The 20,564-nt window shown below is 37.6% G+C and overlaps 1 protein-coding gene across 1 annotated transcript in view; it reads right to left on the bottom strand.

The window, feature by feature from the left end:
* Nucleotides 1–20,564, bottom strand: part of ITGA8 (integrin subunit alpha 8) — a 165,374-nt gene that overhangs the window by 38,502 nt on the left and 106,308 nt on the right. The window contains exons 20-23 of the mRNA XM_070601080.1: nt 20,225–20,372; nt 14,902–14,994; nt 9,953–10,032; nt 5,813–5,893 (exon numbers count right to left, since the gene is read on the bottom strand). Coding sequence (XP_070457181.1) covers nt 5,813–5,893; nt 9,953–10,032; nt 14,902–14,994; nt 20,225–20,372 — 402 coding nt within the window. The remainder of the gene's footprint in view (nt 1–5,812; nt 5,894–9,952; nt 10,033–14,901; nt 14,995–20,224; nt 20,373–20,564) is intronic.

The following is a 20,564-nucleotide window of genomic DNA, read 5'->3' as shown; positions in this document are numbered from 1 at the left end:
AAGGCTAGAACTCAGGTTTACTGAGTACCATCCACTCATTTCCAATATGCAATGCACCACAGGGGCCACTCAGCTGCAGTGGGTTCAGAAAACACAAGTTAAAGAAACTTCCTGGCCCATTTCTGTAACAAAATCGAATAGAATTCTATAAAGAAACATAATATCTATCACAGGGCATGGCAAAAACTCAAAAAATATGGTTCACAAAAATCAGTTATCTACGGGGCCAGCCTGGTGGCGTAGTGGTTAAGTTCATGCTTTCCGCTTCAGTGGCCCTGGCTTCACAGGTTCAGATCCCAGGTATGCACCTAACACCGCTTATTAAGCCATGCTGTGGTGGGCATCCCACATAAAATAGAGGAAGATTGGCACAGATGTTAGCGCAGGGCCAATCTTCTTTCCCCCCCCCCCAAAAAAAAATCAGTTATCTACCTCTAAGACCTTTTCAAATCTAGGGAAAGCAGGGCAAAGAATGACTCTCTAAAGATCCCAACTAAATAAGTGAAACACTGTTCACTGTTTTCAAAGTTATTTATTTTTTTAGAAAGAAGGAAGCAAGCAAGGAAGCAAGAACATAAACAACTAATTAGCCTAGGAGGAACAGCCAGTGCTGTAAACTAACAACCCACACTGAATAGTCCTCACATTGTAAGATGGAGGATGGAGCATTATTCCACTGAGACCCTCGACTAATAAGATTGGGGTACTCAGTGGTAACACTGGACATTAGGAAGGGATTTAAAGGGAAGCAAGGAATTCAGCTTTTGAGAAGTCAGTCTATGTGCTACCAAGAAGTTCAAATCTGATGATTTGGTAGTATGGTGTGAACCTATTTTCATAACTCTGTTTTCAAACCCTGTTAGTCCCAAATAGCAAAGAGTATCATTTATTGTAAGAACAATGTTGGCTGCACCTGCTGTGGAGAGTATCTATATAGACCATGGTTATTCATTATTGTAGTCCCTCTTAACAAAACCCAGTCAATCCCGATTATTTTATAGAGGATGCAAATTTTATTACTCTTGGTGAGCTCAGTATATGTGCCACTGCCTCTTATGGCCAAATTTACCTCTTACAGACCCATGCTAAATTAATCCTTTGTTCCAACAAATGATGTATAAATCTGCTTAAAGACAGTGTTGACATTTCCCGGCTTTGAAATGAAGTGGGACAATTCTCACCACTTCTTTTCCCATTCAAAGAAATAAATCCATTTGAGTTTACTTTTAAAATTATAGAAATGGCAGTAAATTAAAAAAAGAACTGTGAGAGAGAGTTGCATGATAACATACATTGGAGTAAACACATTGGCCAAACCAAAATTAGATTTTCCTGAAGACTGAACATGGAAGATTTTCAACACAGTAGCTCTTTGTCCCTTGAAGAATTAAACACTGGAACCAATAATTTCAGTGAGTGTTTGGAAGAAAGAGTTTTCCTTTGTAAAATGGCTAAAAAAGAACTTTAACACTATCTTAGAGAATAAACTGTGGTAAATTGTTGGACATTAATCTAGCAATTAAACTAATTGCACTCACAATGAGAAATATAATTTTAATTACCTGTTTTGCTTATTGGCAGAACAAATAGAAAATTTCCTTCTTTTTTTTTTTTTAACCTCGAAACATTGGTATTACAAGTGATAGCAGGATACATCTAAAAATATTAATCTAATAAAATGGAAATGTGAGAATAAATACAATTACATTAAGCTCTTAGCTGCCTTGGACTGAATTATGTCTATGGAACAAAAACCATTCCCAATTTAAAATTTATTTTGGAATTAAGAAACAATTTCAATTTATTTTTGGTTAGAAAACAAACATAAGCTAAACTTAAAGAAGGAGACAAAATTTCATATCCACTAGTTGTAAATTTCAAAAAAAGATATAAAAATAAGATAGTAAAAAATAATGTTTGTGTTTTCTTCTCTAATTTTTTAAAATAGTGTTTGTTCTCATCAAGAGAGGGAGGGGGGAATTAAATTAGAAATGCACAAAAATGAAACATCTAGATTAGCTCCAAATACCTGTAAATCAAACAAGTCACCTCCTTTGAGTCAGCTCATGAATTAAAGGAGAAATCACAAAGGAAATTAAAAAATATTTTGAGCTGAGTTATAATGACAACTCAATATATCAACATTTTGGTATCCAGCTAAAGCAGTTGTTAAAGGGAAGTTTACAGTGCTAAATGCTTGCGCAAGTAAAGGAGAGAGGTCTCCAAACAATGATCTAATTTCTACATAAAGGAACTAGAAAAAGACAAGAAAATCCAACCCAAGGTGAGCAGAAGGAAGGAAATAATAATGGCAAAAACAGAAACCAATGGAATAGGAAACAAAACCAAAAGCAACACAACCAATCAAAGAAAGAAAGAAAGAAAGATTGATGAAACAAAAAACTGGTTCTTTAAAAAGATCACTAACCTCTAGCCAGACTGATCAGGAGGAAAAAAAAGTGGGGAGAAGATACAAATTGCCAAGATTGATGAGGGGACATCAGCAGAGGACCTACAGACGCTAAATGGAAAATGAGAGAATAGAAAACCAACTTTATGCCAAAACATGTAATAGCTTAGATGAAACAGACAAACTCCTTGAAAGACAAAGTACCAAAGCCCCTTTGAGTAGAAATAGATAATATGAATAGCCTTACATCTAAGAATGAAATTGAATCATTAAAAATCTCCCTATAAACACAGCCAAAAAACCAAACAAAACCCAAGAAAGTCCAGGCTCAGATTGCATTACTGGTGAATTTTACCAACTATTTAAGGAAGCAATAATACCAATTCTATACAAATTCTTTCAGAAAATAGAGCAGATGGAGGAATACTTCCAACTTATTCTATGGAGCTAGCAACCCGCTGAAACCAAAATCACAGAAAGATATTGTAAGAACAGTACAGATCAATATTTCTCATGAATATATATGCAAAAGTCACTAAAAAATTTTTAGCAAGTGGAATCCTGCAATATATGAAAAGGATAACCATGATGGTTAAGTGTGCTTCTTCCCCAGAATGCAAGTTTGGTTTAAAATTCAGAAACAAAAATTTGTCAAGTCACTACTTTAATAGACAAAAAAGGATAAACCGTTTAATCATCTTCAGAGACACAGAAAACACCTTTGACAAAGCTGAATACACATTCATGTTAGAAATTCTCAAGAAAAGTAGAAAAAAAGGGAGCATCCTCAACTTGATAAAGGCATCTACAAAATCCTTGCAGCTAATATCAGACTTAATGGGAAAAGACTGGATGTTTTCCTCTTAAGATCAAGACAGGATCCAAGAACAAGACAAAGATGTCTCCTCTCACTGCTTCTATTCGGTCTGCATTGGCAGTGCTAGCCTATGCAGTAGAAGAAGAAAAAGAAATAAAAGTCATAACTACGTAGTAAACAATTTAACTTTGCCCAGAAAGAGGTCTGGCCTTTGCCTTCAGCTTCTGGGAGGTAAGCTCCAAGCTCTCAAAATTTTGTGATCGAAAGGAAGGAGTATCATTACCTGAACGGCTTGGCTCATACTGAATATTCCAACAATATGATTTAGGGTGGGGGTTGCCCACACCAGAAAGGCCAACAATGTGATTCACGTGGAGGTTTGGTCACATTATATCAGTCAATCGGGAACAATAAAGAAACAGACTACTGACACATGCAAGAACGTGGATGTTTTACAAATGCATTATGCAAAGTGAAAGAAGCCAGACGCAAAGGCTACATTCTGTATATTTATATACTTTTCTGGAAAAGACAAAACTATAGCAACAGAAAATAGATCAGAGTTGCCAGGGCGTGGGGGTGGTGGAAGGGTTGACTACAAAGGAGCATGGAGGAATTATGTGGCGTGATGGAGCTGTTTTATATTGAATGTTCTCATGGTGTCATCACTCTTCAAACTGCACACCTAAAAAAGGGTGAGTTTTACTTTATGTAATTTACACCTCAATAAACCTGACTTTAAAAAACCCCTCAAACTCCATAGTTTGTGAAAAGATATTTGTAATATGTATAACCGACAAAGGATTAGTGTCTAAACTCTAGAATATAAAAGAATGCCTCTGAACTAATCAGAAAAACTCAAGCCTGTTAAGAGAAACGTGTGCAAAAAAAATGAACAGAAATTTCCTTGAATGGGAAAAATAGAGTCAACAAACACACAAAAAAGCAGCTCAATCTCCTTTAGAAATCAGGGAACAGCAAATTAAACCTTCAGCTAGATACTACTTCTTATCTATTGGATTGGCTCAAAATTAAAAACTGGACCATTTTGAGAGTTAGTTAATAATATGGAGCCATGAAAACTTTCATCCACTTCTTATGGGACTGTAATTTGGTGTAATTAATTTGAAAAAACAGTTTGATATTATGTATTAAAGTTAGATAGTGTATACTCTCTGATCCTGACATTCCACCTCTAAGCATATATCCTCTGACACTCTTCTGCGTGTATGCCAGGAGATATATACAAAAGAAAGTCTGTAAAAAAGAAAAAAGAAAACCCCTAAATGTTTGCCAAGAGTAGAATGGATAAAGACGTTATGGTATAGCTTTACAATGTTATATTCTTCCGCAATTAAAATGAATGAACTATAGGCACATGCACTTCATGGGTGAAGGTCAAAAACACTCATTTGGATGAAAAAAATCACAGAGGCTCACATAAAATAAGATTTTATTTGATAAGGTTCAAAGAACTCTATCTCATAGGCTGTATAGCATGATCATTTATAAACACGCGCCTGGAGACAGACTGCCTGTGTTTACGTGTTAGCTCCCCACTTCCTAGCTGTGTAGCCTTCAACCCCTTGTGCCAAAATTCCTCACTTGTACAGCAAAGATACTAGTACATATTAAGACGTGCTACCATGTTGGGGTAGCACATGAAAGTATCAATAAATGTTAGGTATTACTAATATTCTTGGTGGTACCAGGACAGCAGACAGCGCACCTCCCCATTGAAAGCAGCCGGGGCAGCAGTAAGAGAATGCAAGGTGACAATGGCTCTGAGTGTAGAAATCTATAGTTGCCATCATGGAGGAGTGTGAACCACTCAGGACATATGGAAAAGGAAAGGGAACTGGGGTTGCTGAGCCCCAATGACAATGCAGCCCCAAACACCAGCTGATATTTTTCGCCAAGTCCTTCATTGTTATAAAGAAACAAGAATTATAATAAAATCAATGTAGCCCATGCTTTTGCAAGATAAGAACTACATGCAGTCCATTTCTGATTTCTCTTTTTCCTCCATGCATGGATTTCCCAGATGGTAGTTATTCCAAGCCTTTTACTTGACCGCTGTCCTCCTGTGTCTCGATTACTTATTGGCACCCTCATCAAGGAAAAGGACAGAAGGAAAAAGATGGGAAATGTAGATCCCATTGACTTTTGCATCTAAGAGTTAGCCATGTATTAAACCCAAGATGTGCTACGGTGAGGCTGAATTTTCATGATGCTTAAATAATTATTGGAGAAGTGAGATTTTCAGGCAATCATGCAGTTGTCTATTTTAACAGGCTTCTTATCCCTAGTTTTTATAGTTTGATTACCGAACCGTCAGTTTGGGGAATAACACAATCTCTTGTTTTGATATCCTGAGAGCTAATTATCATGCAAAGTTTACTCTGCTTTCCAATGGAAAGCTAACGATGGGTAGAAAAGGATGAAAATTTATAACTGAAGTGAACTGTGATCTCCACTGCAGTAGGAAAAGTCCATATAGTTTTTACTAGTATTTTATCATAACTCTTACCTAAAGAAAGCTATTATTATAGTATAACTACTACAATATCTTGTTTGTTACTTACCCTCTTATTTCTACTTGAGCTACAGCAGTGATGTTGATTTGCAGGCTCACAAAATTGCTATCTGGGTTGTCCTTGTTGGAACTAAAACACAGTGACATATGATTGAAATATATTTTCTCAGACATGTTACTATAATGTATGCTCATAAAAACATTCTGTATATCACAAGTGCAACACATATTGCCAATATGATCATTGAGAAAACAATGGCATATTCACTTTACAAAATCATAACCATTTGTAAATAGAAATGCTGAGATCCTCTATGATCAAGAGTAATGTAAGAACTTTCCACGAGGAGATACCTTATCTGAAAATATAATAGATATCAAGAGAAGCTAATACTTTTTTGTTTCAATGGCTAAACCAAAAAGTCAGCGAGCTGAGTTCATTTTACAATTTCTGTCTTGGACACATTCCTTAATTTCTCTGTGCATTATGTTCTTTGCCCATCAAATGGGAAAGGACAACACAGTCAACTCCCGATTTTCCATGCTAATTAATAAAGAGGAGAACTGGCATGAATAATCCAAGAGCAGCACATAATGGAAAAAGCATTTGCATTTGGTTCTGGAATGCATCATATCATACATTGTTTTGGCAGCAAATTTATCTTCCTTACAGTTTATTTCTTAAGTAATATTAAAATAAGTGTACACTCACTGCATGCTCACTGGCTGACTAGGGTGGGGTAGGGTGAATAAATTAGAAGCACAGTCAATGGTGAGAAGAACCAAGACCCCAGGAAGTTGGGCAGTTCAGACAAAGGCAATTAGGAGATGACACGGATGTTTGTCAAGTACACCAAGAATCTCAAAATAGAAGGTGTATGTTTAATAATGTTGCTTTCAACAGTGGCAAAATTATTTTTAAGTTTGCTGTTTCTTTCTCTCAAGCAAATACAATTGGCTATGAAATTGAACTTAAAAAATGCATGCGTTAAGCAGCCAGTGCTGTAAGGAAAACGAACCATGTCTCCCAAGAGGTTTGACCAGTAACTAAGCTTTGGATGCAGACACCATTTGCATTTATTGTCCTACTGTGCTTTCATCGAAGTCACCCTAACATCCCAAAGGATTACGCAGCTTTTAGCATACTGAGACGTGGCCACACCACCACTAACAGGTCATGTTTATATTCAGGTCTCATTAAGAAGAGAAAGCCCCCTTTTTTTCATTATCGAATCTCACGCAGATTCAATGGACAGGCTCTCATACTGTGATGATGGTAATGGGGTATATGTCCTGACTAGCTCTTAAAGCTTTCCAAACGTGGGAGCTGGAAAAGATATGAGAAAAGCCTGCTTTCAAAGGAGGAGGAGACAGAATTGTTCCCACCAGGCTTTTGAAAAGTCCTGTTCGATTGTATAGACTGATAAGCAACTTAAACTGCAAACACACATAAAAGATATAAACAGGCAAATGTCAGGCTCATTTCCTGTAATGGGGTATCGCTGCTAAGCTGGTGATGAGCCTAGAGGGACCTGTTCACCAAAGTTTGAACTCCAGTGTCCAGGCCACTTTATTACTAACACATCTGGGGAGGATCAGTCAACTAAAAGGGTGTTTTTTTTTTAAAAGGCAGGATTCTGAATTACTTCCCACTAAGAAGTCATTAACTAAATCCACTTGTTGCAGACTTTGTGGTTCCAAATGCATTACAGAGAACTCTTTAGTTTGGAAATTTAAGTCTAATTGTTCCACAAATTACCCCAACTTTGTTCTCTTTTCTAATTCACTACGGCTTTGCAGCAGTGGAAATGAGAACAATGGGGAAAAAAAGTTTCATTTAAGTTATCCCATAATTCTACTGCATTTTGTTTCCAAGTGGTTGAAATAACACGATGTTCATTACTCGCAACACCCTGAAAATGTAAATAGATGTCAAGGACTGAAATTGTCTTGGTACAGCAGTCTAATGTGAGGCTTACAGAGGCTGTTTTGAAATGCAACAAAAGCAATGGCAGACTCAGATGATCAAAATCATCTTGTGTCACCCACACTTGCCATGACACTTGGTCCTGCAACCAGGGGTGTCAACAAAATCTTCTGGTGAGAAAGACACCAGGCTTGATACATAACTTAGGTGCTATTTTGACCTCTTTCCTGGAAGGAAACCTCCCTCCCTAATACTACCACTACATTCAAACAAGCAATCCATCACCGCCCTGGATGCTGAGCTCTTTTTACTGTCGGTGCTAGTTCTACGCAACGAATGATGAATTTCCTCTCCATGACTACACACTATGTTGTACACCAGAGATAAACATGTTTTTCACTTACTGCTCTGATGCAATTTTATTTTTTTCCTTATTGTTTCCTATTTCCTATTTTCTATTTCTAGAAAGCACTCCCTTTATGCTTTCTGTGGTCTTTGCAATGTCAACAAAGACAATACGGTGTTCATTTTACCGTAACCGTGGAAGCAACGTTAGCGATGCTCACAATGACCTGTTTGAACGTGGGAATTGCTGAGACCCGCTCCACACAGGGAGGAAAATGTTTATATGTCACCCAGAGCTGGGGCCTGGAGAGATCACTTAATGCAAACATTTGGTAACACTAAATATTTTAAGTTTATTAATTTATAAAGCCCATTTTTCTTTTGGGTTCTATTAGTGGAAAAGGGCATTAAATGTGGGTAACAGTGGTCAATATGGTCAAAAGTTTTAGACTTCAGAGCTTGGTTTAATTTACTTTTCCTTTAAACATTTAAAATGGATGCAAACCATCTATTAAATACTTACTTATGTCTTTGGAGAATGCCAGCATGCAGATAAATGCTCACCTCTCAAATAAATAAAATAAATCTCTAAGATTCAGCAGAAAATATTTAAGTTAAATTCAAAAAAGACCTAATTAAGGTCAAAAAAGGACACTGAGGGTAAGTCAGAAAACCTTCCTTCCTAAAAATCTAGCATGAAGTTTGGGGGATGTGGTTTGTGACACAGGTTGAAGATTTTTTAAAATCTACACTCTTATAGAGTTCATATATTTTTTAAAAAATCCTAAATTTCCAATTGAAGTTGCTATTAAAAAATAATCCATTGCTCAAAATAATTATTCTAAAAGTCATCACACTGTGATGACAACTTCTTCTTGTAGGACAGAAGGTATGTTTAGAGGTTAACCATATTGCACACTAGTATTTGAGAACCAAATCGTAGATGCTGACTTCCGAGTCATTTTCACATTAGAACACACTGGGCAAGTTATAAATTAGCTATGGAAGGTCTGAATGTGCTGTCTATAGCAGTGTTTTTCAAACTTTTTAAATTGCAGATGACAAAATGATATATACACCTCCCAGGGTGTCCTTCTACATATATTTACATTTATCCGAAAGCAATGTCTCATGAATAGGACTCTCATATGTTATATTCATTCAATTTCCTTTTCTTTTAATATGAGTCTAGAGCCATTAAACTGATCCTATTATTGGATGAGTTGAAGTCCAAAATTGGGAATTCCTGACCCTCATGTACACTGCTTTCTACGAGTCTTCGTACTCGTGAAATATTATTTTTGACCATGAAGGAGCAAATAGACTAGATGGTGAAAGGGTAAAGTCACACTTGAATCCTTGAACAGGGTCAGCCTTACAAAAGGGGGCAGCCACCTACAAGGCCTAGCTTACAGGTGCCAGGGAAGGCCCTGCCCTCTGAATATATGGTCTCATCTGCATTCCGCCTTCATGCTCACAATTAAACCATCAGAGACTCACTCGTTCTTGAAAAGTTAGGAGACTTCAAGATTGCAAATGTAAAATCTATGGGTTTTTGCAGAAATTTTGTTCTTAGGGCTTGGCTGACCCCAGGTGAGAGCATGGCAGGGGTGTGGAGGGGGGTGGGTGTGGGTGGGAGAAGACGTGTGTCAGAGGAGGAAGAAGGGAGGTGAAGACGAGAGGGAGGTGCCCAGGACAAAATTTTACTCTCATAACTTGGCCTACAGCATGCAATCTCCTTTTAAAAAACAAAAATATTGAAAAACTGAAATAACTGAGAAAAACAAAGAAAAACAGTCTGGGAAAAGTCTGGGTTCTAATTTCAGAAGAGCTTTTAAGGTGAAGGAGCTTGACCAGTGGCATTCATTTCACTATGGCTCTCTTTAACATTAAGCGTTAGGTATTTTAAAGTCTAACCTTTTGATTTGGAGATCAAAGTTAATGCTAACGTTGGTTTTCTCAAGCCGTGGAACCGTGAATCGGAGGCCCAGAGAATACTGAAAAAAAAAAGTCACACAGGACACTAAGTTATTACATAGGAGGGATCTTACACACAGCATGATTTTTTTTTTAAATTATCCCTGCAAAATCCCAGCCTGGATCACTGGCCCTTTCTCTGCTTCCACCCCAGGTGGCTGAGCGCTGAGAGGAGGTCAGGCAACCGAGACTGCAGGGCCCAGAGGATTCCAGTGCCCATACATTTTGGTTCCTTCTCATCATATAGCTCAATACCGACTCTCCTCCTGCCCCCTTCCTTGTGTGATAAATTAAAAACAACACAAATGTAAGAGAGGAGACTGATTCAGAAAACTCTGATGCTTCTGTTTGATGGACATTTATGTAGTCATTCAAATTATGGCTGTGAAACCTATGCAACAATGCGGGAAATGCTTCTGAAGTGATGATGAGCAATAAAGAAAAAAGGTTACAAAGTTGGATGTGCAATGTGTTTCAGCTATGGTTTTAAAAGTTTATAAATGGAAAAATTACTGTATGGGAGTGAGGGTATATTCTAAGAAAACTCACGAAAATATTATGCTATAGTTACGAGATGGATTGACTCATAGAGAAGGATATAGGCATGAACCTACAGGAGCTGAGTAGGGCTGTTGAGGACAGGACATTGTGAACATCACTCATTCATAGGGTCACCAGGAGTCGGAGCTGACTTGATGGCATTAACAACAAATGTTAAGCTTATGAGTGTTTTGATTATTTTTTCCACCTTTCTTTATTTTCCAAAGTTTTAAAACTGCTTTTATTATTTTTAATTTGCAAACGGATTTTTAAAACTAGGGGAATAATAAATCCAATGATAATATGAATAAGGAAGTAAAAATAAGTGCTAAGATATATCATTATATTACGTACTCTCTCACGCAGTGTACTAAGCCTTACGTGCGGGGTCTCACGTAATCACGACAACCACTCTGTGAGGTAGATACCGTGCTTGCTGACCTTTTCCAATTGAGCAGCAGTCCGAGGATTAGAGAGATTAAGTGCCTTGCTCCAGGTGCAGAGCAAAGAAACTGCAGAGTTGGAACTGAAACCCCTGCAAGCTGACTCCAGAACCTGTACTCACAGCCACTACACTATGAGAATCAGACCAGTAATTAAAAACTCATGTTCTTAGGAACCAGTCATAACACGAACCAATATCAAATTATCATTTTTATCTAAAATCATCATCACCATTTCACTAGCCCTTACTGAATGTGTTACAAGCCAGGCACTGTACGACTGGTCCTACATACATAGTATCATTGCATTGCACCAAGCCTTCCTGAAAATAGGTATTCTCCTGTTTCAGTATGACTTGCCCAAGATATCACAGCTGATGAACGGCAAAGCTGAGATTTAAATCCAGGTGTGCCCAATTATTAAGACTTTGCATCCTTATACCCCAGCCATGATGAATTCTTTCATAATTCCAAATGTGCAATTTTCTCTCTGACCTCTGGGACTTTGCACATGCTCTTCTCTCTTTGGAAACTTTTTAGGACTTTTACTGCTTTTTCCACCTGGAGACCTCCTATTTATGCTTCAAAGCTCAGGACAAGAGATATCTCCTGCAACACATTCTCCAATCCTACAGGTCGGTCAAGTAGAAGTTTTCTCTCTATTTCTTGTCTCCTTTGCTATGCTCCCATCTCTCAACCTATGATATTGCTAATTCTGAGTTTCTTATTGAATGGGGACTATATAATTTCCTCTTGATATTGTCAGACTCTAGCTTAGTTACTCTAGCTTAGGCATACAGAAGGGGTGCAATAAAAATGGTTGAAAGAATGATGAGAAAGAAGGTGCTGTTGTCTGCACATTTCCAGTTATGGGGATCTTACAATACTGTGATAAAGCTTGCCTAATTTTGGTCTTCCTTATAGAACAATTCAGCATGGGATAAAGATACAACGAAGGTGTGACAATTTCCTACTGGTAAGAGACACATATGTTCTCAACTAGAACCAAACATCAGATCTCTGGGCATTGATTCTAAAGAGCTTTTGTTGAACCATTATTTTCTTGTTTTCCTGCTTGATTTTGCAAGTTTCTACGAATCTTATTGGCACATAAATATTTTATATTATTATAGCTAGTATATGAAAATGACATTACTACTTGCAAATCAGAAGAAACCTTTCTGCACACTACCTTGAATATTTTAAGTTAAAATACAAAGTCACTTGAAAACTATTTTTGAAAAATATTAGGACTGGAAGAAATATTCCTGGTGATTTATGATGCTCTTTAATATTTAGGACTGCTTTTACATTTGGAATTTTACTACAATCCAATGAGAGTACTCTTTTAAAAGTACAAAATGAAGAAGTAAATAAATCAAAGTGTTTTATAACAAAACAGAATGCAATAAAAGTTGATGTGTTTAAGGGCATTAAAGGGTGAGATAAGAAAGCTATTAAGTTTCTTCTACTATAGACCTCAGAGATAAAGGAATACAAACAATTTACTTCCTTGACTTCTAAAGATTATTTGCTGGTAAAATGGATCGACATCCTTTCACATAAACACACTTGTGGTTAGGACCACACTGCCATTTTTACCCTCCGCTTTGAATGACACTGGTGGCCCGTTTTTGTTCCAAGATTATCCTTGTTATTGATGCTCTTAGATCATCTCTGGGCTAGATTCAACTTTTAACACTGAAAAAGGAATGAGTGCCCGGTCCCCTACAGATGCTAATACCACTGCCACCATGTCAATTCAATTTTCTTTGGCCTTGGGCAGGTAGACCTCTTCCTATCAAATCAGCTGGTTGGATTTTTCTTGAAACTAGCAAAAGGCTTTATTAACTTCTAAACAAAAGGAATCTAATGAAAAATGTTCTGATATCTCAGCTTAGACGTTGCATTCTATCTTTCATGGCTTCGTTTAAAAATCTCATCTGGGGTTTGGGAAATAAAGCAGGAAAAAAAAACCCAAAAAAGATTGGCAACAGTTGTTAGCCCAGGTGCCAATCTTTAAAAAAAATAAAAAATAAAAATCTCATCTGTTTTTATCCAAGTATTTTTCACAACTTTGAAGATCGGATAGAACATGGGCCTGGTTCGAATCTTGGTTCTATTCCTCATTACCTGTGTGACTTTGGGCAATTCATTTGACTTCTCTGAGTCTCAGTTTCCTCAAACATAACATGGGAGAAATACCTGACTCATAGTGTTGTGGGTTGTTGTGAAAATTAAGTGAGATAACATAAAAACACACCCAGTGATGGGTTTAAAACACAGAGGGCAATCAATACGTGTTAGCTAATAAAAATTTGTTGTAAAAGTTTATCTTTCATTTAAATATTTACCTTTTTTGACCCAAGAAGTGAAATTACTAGACTACAGCTTGGCGCATGTTTTTAAATACCCAGGATCAATGGAATAGTATTTATTATAGTGTAAAAAAGCAAAAATATTATTCTAGCACGATATCCTAAAGTACAAACTTGGAATAGGTATTACTTGATAGAAAGTTTTAAATGCTCAAATAAATGTGTGAAATACTGGGCTAAAACGTTTATTTACCGCTGGACTTCTCAGCACCTTTAAAATGCAAATGTGCACCTACATACCAGAGGAGAATATGATGTTCAGCAGGGACTACAGAACTCCCTTTTTTTTTTTTTTTTTTAAGATTTTTTTTATTTTTTTCCTTTTTCTCCCCAAAGCCCCCCGGGTACATAGTTGTATAGTCTTCGTTGTGGGTCCTTCCAGTTGTAGCATGTGGGATGCCGCCTCAGCGTGGCCTGATGAGCAGTGCCATGTCCGCGCCCAGGATTCGAACCAATGAAACACTGGGCCGCCTGCAGCGGAGCGCACAGACCCAACCACTCGGCCACGGGGCCAGCCCCTACAGAACTCCCTTTTAAAGGCTTATCTAAAGGGATTAGGCCTCTGGAATACACTTTGGGAAGCTGCTCTAATACAAATCTACGCAATTATAAATTTTCATGAAAGTTTTTTCAAACAGGCCATTTCATCGATAACAATAAACATCTAATTTAAAACAGAGGACTATGCATGTTTAGTTTATGTAACATTTAATTCTATAGTATTTGCAGATTTCAGGATTTTTTTTCTGACTTACGACTTCATAAAATAATTATTTCCACTAGGGTATTTATTACAAGAAGTTACCATGTGTATACTTAAACGGCAATTGCATAAGATAAATTTATTGTTCACAAGTCACCCTGAATGTGAAGTTCTTAAATCTGGAAGCAAAGAAAGAAAAAGAACTCCTTATGCTTTCATAAACATGTTACAGATCATTATTAACCTTTTCTTTTTCTTGCTACGAAGAATTTTCCATATCATTCTTCAAGGAAGATGCATAGAAAATATAGACCTGGTAACGCTGATTAAAAAGCTGGACTATGGTAATATTTAAATATGAAAACACTATGAATGATATTCATGTGGGAGGTATGTTGAAAATAAAAGTTCAATCCTCTTTGCTAAAATCTTTAATTATATGATTTCTTAAATCCTTTACATTGTAGTTCTTTTTGAATTCAAAGAAAAAATTTGTAGTGAAATTCCAAGAAATAAACATTCAAGGAAAAAATCTGTAGTAAAGAAATAGTTTTCACAGATTTGTTGAGCCTAAAAGACATGTAAGGGTAATGTCAAAAGAGAAAACATAAAAGTATTCATCTTTTTGCGTTTTTAACCTCAGATTATCCACTCTGTGTAGGTTATGGTGCTAAACCCCCAAACCCTGGTAATTTCCTGCTTAATTTGTTTTAGTTGCTCTGTGCTCAGTTGCTGAGTGCTAAGTGCTAAGTGGGGGGCTTTCCACTAATTCTCTTTAAAATTCAATTAGATGGAAATAAGTAAGTGCTTCTGGTTTTCTCTTACATTTGTTCCAGCCACCATAGGGTTCCCAAGGTCACACACCACCATTCGGGTTACATTTTCCATCTTATACTCGCAGCTCAGTGGTCGCAGTCCCTGCAAAGGGAAAGAACACAGCGTGGAGTCCAGGGGACAGAATAAAACACATCCTGTCACAAAAGCAATGCTGTGGGTGGAGAAGCTTCTCTTGATTTCAAACACCTGTGTGGGTAACTGTGCCCAAGAATTAATTTGTGACCATCAACTCAGAAGAGAAACTTGAGAGTAAAGAGCAAAGTTTAATTTTAGAAAGGAACGTGTTGGATTTGTAAATGCATTTACATTTCATTGGGGAATGTTTCATTGGCGAAGAAAATGCTTCATATAGTACCTACATGAGCATTTTAGAAATTATGTTCGCTTATCGTTAATGTCAAATTTGGGCCATGAAGATCACGGATAATTAAACACGACTAAACAAATTGATTCTTGCAAAAATGAAATGACAGTAATATGTATAGATTATCATTTGACTAACTGACCATTTGCAAGAGAACTGCTTTGAAGACAAATTTCTACACAGTGTGGTCCCGTTTTGATATTACACAATCTTAGTTCAACCCTCCAAATACCTAAGATGGGAAGAGAACATTTTTATGTTTACCCAGTTCTTCCTGCGTCCCTTCTTCCTTCTGTATTCTATTCTGATTAGAACGTATAAAAACTGAAGTTTGAAGAGGTGCCTAGAACCATGTGCTGGAGGACGTCTCAAGGTTACAGCAGAGAAGATGGGAAGGGAAGGAGATTTATCTTTGAACTTCTTCCTCTGCTCCAGCTCCACCTCTTGTCTTCATGCTACTCCCAGCTGCCTAGAAATCCACACCTTGCTCTTCATCCTGAGCCCCTTTCCATACTCTAAAGTCTGAAGTCCCTGTGGCCTTGCTCTGCCTTTGGTGATAGCTTCCTACATTCATCCATTCTTTGTTAAGTGCTACTAATATATTAACTGCCACGCTCATTCCCAAAGATAAGCTTGCAATATAAGGACTTTCACAAAGGACCAAGCTTTTGGGAATTTCTGCCTCACGAGAGGTCCATGGAAGAAGGTTTCAAATATGAGGACCATTTATCCAACTGTCAGCTCTACTGAAATTTCATTTAAGGAAGTAATGCGAATTTTTAAGTAGAAGTTTCAGAAACCATCCTCTGTTCCGTTCTTTCCACTTTATTAACAAAACCTAAAACCCCAAATCGAAACAAAGACAAGCCAAACAAACCCCAGACATCTAGTAAAGAACTCTGTAGGTAAATCATATGCTTTGAGAAAATAAGCTTTAGAGGGGGAGAGGTTTTCGTGTCTGTTCTATTCCCGGTGCCTGGAACAGTGTTGGGCACAAAGTTGTTGATGGCGTTGGGAAACAGAGAGCAGAAATAGCTCACACTCTTTCCTAGGAGGAGCCTGGAAGGAAATAGACAAGGACACAACGAGCTATAAAGCCTCCTATAAGCTCCATGGTGGTCCTCCGCCTTTAATCCCCCATTGAAAGGTCTGTTCCAACTAATGAGAGAGGAGTGAATCACCGACATTTGGAGGCCATGTAATACATGCTCTTTGCACATAAACTGAATGACATGTTAGTTTTCTTGATGGAGCTAAGAAACATTTTCAAAAAGCTGATAATATTCTCTCTTAAAGATAGCTCTAGCCTGTATTCACGTTCTTAAGGATTCATAACCGACTGTGGCCGTACAGAGATGCTTTGTATTGGAATTATTAACTCAATCCTGAAAACAGAAAAAAAGAACGCAGCAAAAGCTTTAAAAAAAATGCCCATGTGTCCTCTGAATATGATTCAAGCATTTAGTTTCTATAGTAAATATTTTTATCTTATCTAAAGGTTAAAGGTTATATGTACATTTTTTTCAGCTTTCTAGAAATAGCTTTTCCACATCAATCAAAGATCTTTTTTCTCTCCCCGACTGCCCCCACGCTTTTTCTTTTTTTAACCTTTATTTCCTCTCTCTGAGTGAGAGAAACAATGATTGTTTTTCTAAATATTTCCAGGTTATTTCCCTCAGCTGTTCCAGGGACAATCTTGCTTAATCCATTTATAGCTCTTAGAGTATTATTCATTCATTTATTTGTTCAATGAAAATATTTACTGTGTACCTGCTAGTTACCAGGCATTGATTAAAAAAAGACCCTTTTTCCTTACTGAATTTCTAATTATTATAACAACTGTAATAAGTAATCACAAGCAATTGTAACAAGCAATGGAAACACAATTAGTACAGTTTAAGTTTTATGATAGGAGAAATTCCCAGCAATAGAAGAGGACATGCACATAGATTTAAGCAATCAGAGAAGGCTTCTTGAAGGAAGTGACATCTAAGTTGACGGGGGGGCAGTGCAGATGGGTGATTAAGAACACGAACCTAACAAGTTTGAATCTTGGTTCTGCTATGTAATAGCTGTGTAACTTTGGGCACATTACTGAATTTCTCCTTATTGATAAAATGTGGCTCATGAACATCTTGCCATTTCTCTTTAAGCTGTTATAAGGCTAAAGTAAGTTAAATACATGCAAGAGCTCAAAGCAGTGCCAAGCCCATAGCAATGGCAAAATAAATGTTAGCAGTCTCAATCGTCATCAAGCTCAGGCCTGAAGGATAAGCAGAAAGAAGTAGCTGGAGAGAAGGGATGACAAAGTAGAGTTAGTGTGTCAGAGAGAAGGAACAGCAGGTGCCAGCTCTCTGTCGTGAGAGAGCACACAGGTATTACAGAAACTGAAAAGAAATTCCATCCCCTGGAATTTAGGGTGTGGAGGAAAGGAAAGAATCATTGACTAGGGATGAGGCTGAAGCGGTAAGCAGAGCTGATATAATTAAGGACCGTGCTAGTCATCTTAAGGATCTGGACTTTATCCTAAAAGCAATGGGGAACTAGCGAGGGTTTTAAGCAAGAGAAGGACCTGGTCAGATTTGCATTTTGGAAAGATGGCTTCCCCTGCCTGCAGGGCACTGGAAGTAGGGGAGATGGGGTGATGAATTAGGAGACTGTTGTAGCAATCTTGAAAAAAGGTCATGCCAGCCTGGATGAAGGCAGTGACAGTGGCAGTTAGATGGACAGAGGACATGGACTGGGCAGATTTAGAGTAACAGAGGCTTTAGAAACTAGGTGGACACTGCCATTTTCTGAGACAGGCTATGCAGAGGAGGAAAAGCGTGAGCCTGGAAGATGAAAGTCTAGTTACGGACACGCTGAACGTAAGGTGGGTGTGAGACAGAGGAGTGGAGTGTATATGAGGTCCCTAGAACAGCCAAGTTCACAGAGACAGAAAGCAGAAGGGTGGTTACAAAGGGCTGCGGGGAGGGGGAACAGGGAGTTAGTGTTTAATAAGTACAGAGTTTCAGTTTGGGAAGATGAAAAAGTTCAGTGTTGGATGGTGGTGATGTCCGCACGACAATGTGAATGTACTGAATGCCACTGAACTGTCCACTTAAAAATGGTAAGTTTAATGTTACATATATTTTATTACAATAATCATAATAAAAAAGATAAAGCACATAGGCCTTTGTTCCTAGAAAAATTCAGAAGAAAAGTCACCAATGGGAAGTATGAAGGCTGTTTCAATTAAGGTTTCAGAGAAAGAGAGGATCAGCATCCACATTTTTGAAAAGACGAATGTTTTCAACAAAAGAATAACAAAACTTACAATCGGACAATCTCCAATTCTTTTCCTCTTGAGAGAAAATTGTTTAAAAAAAACTTGAACAGGGTTTAAATAAAAAGGGACACAAATCTCAAACTGCTTAAAAACAAAGAAGAAATTAGAACGTGGTTTAGTCATGTAAAATTCAAAGACCAAGCTTGGTCTCTGCCCACGGGAAACGGATGGAGAAAAAATAAAGACTCATTTGAGATCATGGATAATGTCTGTTGTAATGTTTACAGCCAAGTTAGAAATGATAAATGCTCTCCCATGTTTTCCATGTGACAAGGTGAACAGTACACTGGATGTTTTGCTAAAGGATGAACACTTTAGAAGAGACGCTTTGTTTAATAGAGTCGAGGGTGGGATGCTATGAAGGGAATTGAAATCAAAATTTGAGTAGAGCCTTGGAACATTTTTTTAAAATAATATACTTGAGCTTCCTTTTTTGGTTTTATGTATTATTTGCATGCCAGTATTCATAGGTGATATCTTCCTATAAATTTCTTCAACAAAAACACGTAATGATTTTATGACTCTCAAAGATACTTCATTATTACTCATCTGGATTAACTTTTTTACTGGGAAGATAATTCAACCAAAACATACACCATGAGACTAGAGGTGTGAATAGAGAATTTTGTATTCCCTACATGTTTAAAATACCAACATTGCAACAGTTGTTAACATCTTTTTAGAGGAATTATTTTTCATTAACTTATTTAATCATTAGAATGTGACAGCTACTGAGAGTCAGTAAAGTAGACATTTAGTAAATCATAGTTAAATGAACAAATCCATCAGCGAGTATTTAAGGAGCACCCACTGTGCCTAGTTCTGTGTGAAGTGCAGTGATGGCCACGAAAGGATGTTAAACTTGGTTTCTGTCCTTAATTGTGAGTCTGTGTGTTTCTGACATGGAAGGACTCTCTCCGTTACTCTACAATGTATTTCTAATGGTTTTCTAGACCAAGCGATTAAAAACACGGGAGAACCTGAGGATACTCTGAGTGGGAAGATCCATGTTCTGATAAGGCAAGGCTATAAAAAGCATCGGTGTCAGCTTAATAAATAATGGCACTGCAGGACTGGCAAGTGACGAAGCCCTGGCTTTTCTTGGTCCCAGTCCAGAAGAGGTGGACCAAAAAGAAGGAAAAAGGAAGGCGTTTCCTTTCCAGTGCCTGTCGAGGCTGTTATCAGGGCTCAGCTGGGATTGGTCGGACCTTCTTCCATAAGCAATAATGAAAACCAGACCTCCTGGGACCTGCTTGAAACATAAAGGAACTCAAAACAAAGGCCTGAAAACAGCCAGAGGCGGTGGGAGTTAGTGTGGGAATTTAGCTGACAGAGCGCATTGGTCAGCTGTTTCTTTCAACCAGTTGTATTCTCTTGCTTGCTTCAGCTCTCAACTTTTTGCCAATTTATCTTTGCATTATGGCCAAGAAAGATATTAATACCGCTTAAGACCCCTCCCCCTTCCTGGCTCGTTGCGATTATGATTAACAAAGTAAGGTGCCATTTTGTTCTCTTTTATTTAGAAAGAAACTCTCAGCTAAGATGGCTCTATTTCACATTGAATTGCCTTCAAAAATATACCTAGCTCTTTACTACTTCAAATAATTTGCAGGTATTACCTTGTGGCTGCGTTCGATCCCAACATAATCTGCCTCTTCTGGTATTATCACAAAGAGTTCAGCCTCATAGGCTCCTTCTCCTTCATTTCTTGCGTTGATTGTGAGCATAAGGTGATTTTCATCTCCAATGATTACCTGACGTTTATCTCTAAAAACGCAGTTTAAAAAGAATCGTTAGGTATGATACATCTCTGGATTCATGGGCATTTTATTTAAGGACTTATCTGGGAGGACAAGAAGGAAGATGGGGAAATGCAAGAATGGGACAAAAAGAACATGGGTCATCACAAGGGGGTCGTAGGAAGAATCGAGAGAACCATGTCTGGATGAGAAGGGCAGG

This window comes from Equus przewalskii, chromosome 30 (assembly GCF_037783145.1).
Source record: "Equus przewalskii isolate Varuska chromosome 30, EquPr2, whole genome shotgun sequence".
Classification (NCBI taxonomy): Eukaryota; Metazoa; Chordata; class Mammalia; order Perissodactyla; family Equidae; genus Equus; species Equus przewalskii.
Note: the sequence above shows the minus strand (reverse complement) of the source record. Positions and strands in the feature narration are given on the sequence as shown.